This window comes from Patagioenas fasciata, chromosome 23, assembly GCF_037038585.1.
Source record: "Patagioenas fasciata isolate bPatFas1 chromosome 23, bPatFas1.hap1, whole genome shotgun sequence".
Classification (NCBI taxonomy): Eukaryota; Metazoa; Chordata; class Aves; order Columbiformes; family Columbidae; genus Patagioenas; species Patagioenas fasciata.
Genome location: NC_092542.1, coordinates 4,369,210 through 4,375,209, shown reverse-complemented (window position 1 = coordinate 4,375,209; position 6,000 = coordinate 4,369,210). Strand labels below are relative to the sequence as shown.

Here is a 6,000-nt window from a genome sequence, read left to right as displayed (position 1 = left end):
GAGGGCTCTTTTGCCACTCAAGAGGCATTTGTCTAACTTAGAGAATTATTCATTCCTCTCCTCTACAGTAATTTTCTGTTCCTGCACATAAATTAATGGTTTTGCAAACAAGGGCACATGAAGAAGGTGGGTGGAATAAATTTATTACAATTCTTCAGGGTTATGGTGAACTAACTCTTCTGTCAATAATCTTTATTTTACATTTCTTCAGTGGCACCTCCAGCAAGAAAACAAAGTTGGTCAGGGTAGGCAGAGAACAAGTTGTACAGTTTGCAGCACAATATAGGTAAAATCAAAGCTAACGGTCTAAAGTATTTCTACTGCAGCATATCACTGCATGGGTTTTTGAACTACCACCTGCATAGTTGCTGGGTTATTTGGTCTTTCTTTATTAGCGAACAGCTTTTTATGAAGACTTGAGCAAAGAGGCATGAAAAAAGCAGTGTCTTCCCTGAGTCATACTGCCTGTGTGCTCAAGAGTGGGCAGTGGCAGAAAACTCTGTCATTGTTGCTCATCAGTGTATTTTTTTTTCCTCCCAGCTTCTGAAATGTGAAGACTCAATGTGCTTACATCGCTGCGGCAGCCCCCCCTCCTCCAGCACACCGGGCCAGGCGAGGTAAGCGTACTGTCTTCAGCAGGCTCAGGACCTCAAGAACTTTGCACAACTTATATTGCCTTGCCTGCTTACAGCTTGTGTTTGAGTCCTTAAGAATTTGAGTGAAAGCTGGAGACTTGCACATGTCCACATTTTCTGTAAACTATTTTTGAGTATGATTCCAGGAGTCCAAAAGCTATATTTATTCACTGAGTAACAGTGTTAGTGGTGCCAACAGCAATAGGAAGTCCACAGTGAGAGTTCTGAAATTATATAAAAATAGTTGGGTTACAGCAATAAATAACATCATTTGTGCTTTTTAAAAAAACCCAACAGGTCTGATTCAGTTTGTTTTGGAATGCTACATGAGGCAATGTGCTGCTCTCAGCTGGGTCTGTACATCACTCTGTGTCCACGCTCTACTATTAAGAGAAAACCGCCTTCTCTATAGAGCCGTGAGCAACTCTAGTTACGATCTGTGGTGCTCAGGTACATCTAGGCTAGTGGGTACACTTTTCAAAAGTTATTAAATAATATTCTGTTTAGTCATTATTAACAGTGAAAAGAACAGCTTAAACACAGTCCAGAAGAAATACGCAAGTTAGATCTATTATTTACTATGGCTCTGAGTACAGGTAACTCAAAGGGTGCGTGTACTGTCAAACTTCAGGTGTTTGCATGTCAGCTCCTTATGTAATTGTTACAAAATGTATTCAAGCCATTTTGTAAATTCTCAACACTGAGCTGTGAACTACTTTTTATTTTCCTTCCCCACCTACTTACCATCTTTAGCAGCCAGATATTTGCCGCATTAAGAAACAATTCTACACGAGAGAGAAGCACAGAGTCTTGGTAGCAGAGTCCGATGGGACTGAGACATTAAAGCACTTTTGAGCCAACGCGCTTGTTGAATTCCTTATTTTACTTAAAAATTATACAGAGGAATATACAAAAGTGATGTATTAAATCAGTTTCATTTGTGTAATGCATCTTTATGGACTTAGATTTCCAGTTGCAGACCGTACACACATCGACTGATCCCATGTTTTCTCCTTAGACAATAATCCTCTGCCTTTTGCTTTACAGGAGTTGAGAATTAGTTTATTTCTAACTTTAAAAATATTCCTGTATGTCTTTATGAAAGGAGGTATTATTATTATTATACAAAGTAAACTAGGTTGAAAATAAAGCTATAGTGGTCTCCTTGCTTTGAGTCAAAGGTTTACAAAATAATGTTTTTAGAATGTGGGTAACTCACTCAGAAATTTTAGGAAAGTTGGGCATTCACATGTGAACCTGGCCCAACAAAATGCTGTATCTGTGTGGGGGTTCAGCACGGTAGCCAAAGTATCTCTGGAAAGTGAGATCTCCAGGTTGCTGTGAATAAAGGTAAGTACACTCATTCCTCAATCTTCAGCATGGTTGAAGTTGATGAGACAATACTAATTGATGTGCAACATCTGAAAAAGCATGTTAATTATTTCAAAAAGTTTAATTTTGAAGACACTGTCATGAAGACAAGTGCCACAGTGATTTTCTCTCCCCCACCTCCCCAGCATTTCCAGTGCCAGCAGAACTCCACACCAACCGGCCACTGTGCACACACCCCATCCACGTGAAGGAAAACACGCAAGATTTCCATTTCCAAGGCTGCTCACTTGAGCTCTTTGTAAAACAACTTAGAAGCGGTGCAGACTTTGCTGGGTCTGAGTGCTGTATTGAGAACAGAATCAGCTTCTTGTTTTCTAATATTTTGAAAATGTAGTTGAATTAGTGGGTCTTCACTGCAATATTTAACAAAATGCAATTATTTTTGTGAAAATCGAGGATGAAATTTCAGTGGAACGCTAGGTGTATGTGCCTTTATCTGTATTAGTGATTTAAGAAAAGACAAACCACCCCAAACAATGCACCCTAATCACACTGTTACAGCTCCAAACAACAGGACATCTGTTCTCCAGCATCTGCAATTAACTCCTTATTTTATTTTTTAAACTTTTATCTACATTCTTGCACTGTGAAAATCAGCTTTCTCAAGGAAAAAAAAACAGAGAATGGCTAGTTTCAGGTAGTGCAGACTCAGTGTATCGCCTTTAATTTCTTTACACAGTAAACAGACTTCTATTTATACCAACACCCTGGTCTGTACTTATTTACATGAAACACTTTTACATATATACATGTTAGCAAAATACAGGGCTTCTCCCAGAACCAAATGCATTTCAGCTATATCTGTTATACAACTAATGTTTTTTTAAAAAAAGCCCAACTCCCTTTTCTTACGCACAATGATTCTGTTTAGCTAAATACTAAAATTGTATTTATCTCCTTCCCATGTAGTACTTTCTGCAGTTACAGAATATCATCAGCTCCAGATGGATACTTGCGGTTCACTCCGGCAGTAGGAAGAGGTTTCAAGAGTCCAGCTCTAATTGTTCTTGATTTTCACTGAGTCTTAACATAAGCTGTTGTTCGTAATAAAGGCTCTTTGCATAGTTTATTTCTTGAGATAGCTTTACTGCAAGAACTTCAGATTTCACCTTCACCTGCAAAAAGAAATGTGATTTTTCTTAATGTGGTACCACCATCATCTACCGCAAAATGTAACGGTTTTGTTATTGCACTAACTGAAGGCATTGGGTACAGAAATGTTGCAGTGGAGGATCCTTCTCAGTGCTAAGCTAAGGAAGAAGTGAGGAGGACTCAGACAGGTAAACAGCCAGAGGTATTTCAGGATGCGAGCAGAAACATCTTGCAATATTTGAAGTTATTTCCTTTGCTTCCCCTCCTACCTTTTATCTGGCTTATCTGTTTGGAATGTAAACTGACTGGGGTCAGGGGTGAGCTTGTAACCTTGTCTGTAAAACAGACCCTGCAGCAACTACTGTAATGAAGCCAAAAAGAAAAGAAAAAAAACGTGTAATGGGTTTTAGAAGTGAGAGTTCTGATTAACTTTTACATGCATGGCATGAACACTCTTCAATCTTAGACACCTTGCAGTAAAAAAATACTACGTATAAGAGGAGAAGACTAGAGTAAGTAGCAAAGTTTCCTGTATGCACTGTTAAAAGCCGTTCTCAGGTAAATACACATTTCCCACTGTAATTTTTCTGCCTGCAGGAATAGTTTCAATTTTGCTTTCCAGATTTCTCTGGAGTTTAGGGAGTGAGTTCTGTTGCCACCTAAACCTTCTTGGCAGCAGCTACTTTCGAAGTTTTCATTGTTAGGAAACCTAACGCTAATGTACAGACACTTTCAGCATCAGTACAGGCATGAAGGGGAAAGGAAACCCCCCCAGGAATGAAACAATAAGTGCCAGATCCTTACCATCGGTTTTTGTTGTGATGGACCCGGCATTGCTACACCGCTACTTGTATTCACAGCTTTCTTGGTCAGCTGTATATACACATTCCCGTGGTCTTTGGAAACAAGGCAGTGGTAGAGATCGTCGTACTTGACCTCCAGGAAGATGGCCTCGCGGTCGGTGTAGTCACCGCTCTTGAGGAAATACACAGCTTTCGATGAAATGAGAACACAATAGCTGTCTATGTTCTCCACCGCTATGAAGCTGCAAAAAAGAACAAGAAGAAATATTAGTGCCTTACAGCTAAAAATACTAAACTACAAGTGTCTTCACCTGTATGTTTTGAGTGACCTTTAGAAGTCTTTCAGAAAAATTAATAGCATAACAAGTACAATTCATCTGTATTTAATTTGAAATATTTTAAAAATCAAGCTGATGAAGTACCCTCTCACTGAGTTAAAAAAGATCATGCTGTAAATCAAGTATTAGTGCCGAATGCCTGGCTTCTAGCTTTGGACATTAAAAAGGCATATAAAAATATCCTTTAACAAGGCTTGAGAAGAGTAATTTCCTTGCACTGGAGCACTGCAAGCCCTAATGCTTAATTGTAAGTTCAGTTTCATTGCTGATACATGAAAGGTTTGCAGACATTTATGACAAGAGCATTATCCTTCTACACATTGTAAACCTGCTTGCGCTTCCCTTTACCGTGCACCTCCTCTGGCTTTGAAAAACAAAAAACAAGTTTAACCTGCCGCCTGGATCAGTAGCTAGAAAAGAGAAATTAGCTGTTTAACACTGGGGTGAAAGGTTAAGCAGCAAGCAGGTTTCCCCAGAGAGATTAGGCTGAGTGATGAATAGTGGAGGTAGAAAAGAGTGAGTTAAAAATATCGAGAATTATGATGGCTGAGAAGGTTGATGTGTTAAAAAACAGCAGTAAGGAATGCAAAAGTGAAATAGATATTTCAGACACAAACGCTTCTCCCCCACTTCTGATTTACCACTGAAACGAACCTCATTAATGTTTTGTGGTTTTTCTTTTAAATGCTGAAAAATTGAGAAAATTAAGTAAGTATGAACTCATAACTAAGAAAGAGCACAAAACACAGAAATAATGCTGTGTTACCAACCCACAGCAGTGGAGGCATATCTGTAAAACCAAGATTCTCATATGTTGTCAGGTAGGTTCAAAATTACAATTTCTGAACCGGTGCTTGTACAAATCTGTCTGCTGTTGTTCTAAAACATGCTGCAAAATACTGCTCTGTCTTTGAAACAGGAGTTGTCAATAGAGGAGACAAGCTTACCCTCTCCAGAACTACTATTGGTTCTACCATTTAAGCAACACTTGGCACAAATTACTCTGAGTTATTGAATTGTGTTCCTTAAAGCAAAACAAAATGGACAAAAAATGTGTATTTCAGCTTAAAAAAAAAAAAACCCTTAGGTGAAAGACAATGTTAACAGAGTTACTGAAACAAGCAATTCCCCCTCAGCTTTCCATCAGAGTTCAAACACCCCGGGGTAAGGTTTTGCCTTTGAAATAAGTTAATTAGACCGGAGAGTGCTATTTTTTATGAAGTGTCACAGAAAACTTAATTTTAAAATAGAGCAGCATGATAGCCTGCAGAATAATGGCCTTGTTCCTTCGGAGAGGCACATAAAAGCACTTACAGTGTTCGACAGCGATCCCATCCCGCCTTTGACTCGGGGCAGACTGCCACCAGAGCACAGCACAGGAGACCTGCGGCTATCGGGCCTGGCTGCTCTTCCAGTGGGAAGGAGCATTAAAAGGTGATATCAGAAAGCCCTAACACTGCACTGCTGTCCTTTGCAATTGTCACAGCAAAACTGTCAAAGTTGAGAAGGTTTTATGTATCCCCAAAAGCAGAACAGCTGTATTCCTGATGTATGGTGGTACGGGGGACATCCAGGGAGAGAACTACAGCACTAAAGCTACAGAAGGTTCAGTGCAAGCCACTGGGCAGCCTGCACGTTTGGATTCTCTGCATAAGAACAACAGATTTTATATCTACTTTTCCATACAAGATTTCTACTGGTGTCATGTATATATTTTGAAGAATGGAAACAGAGGACTGT

General features: G+C 39.4%; 1 protein-coding gene across 5 annotated transcripts in view; it reads right to left on the bottom strand.

Moving 5' to 3' along the window:
* Positions 1-1,499: 1,499 nt before the first annotated feature.
* VPS13D (vacuolar protein sorting 13 homolog D) overlaps positions 1,500-6,000 on the bottom strand; it is an 81,157-nt gene continuing 76,656 nt past the window's right edge. For all 5 annotated transcript variants that reach the window (XM_071798394.1, XM_065855360.2, XM_065855363.2 and 2 more), the window contains 2 exons: positions 3,924-4,164; positions 1,500-3,142 (listed from right to left, as the gene is read on the bottom strand). In XM_071798394.1, coding sequence (XP_071654495.1) covers positions 3,011-3,142; positions 3,924-4,164 — 373 coding nt within the window. In that variant the 3' untranslated portion in view covers positions 1,500-3,010. The remainder of the gene's footprint in view (positions 3,143-3,923; positions 4,165-6,000) is intronic.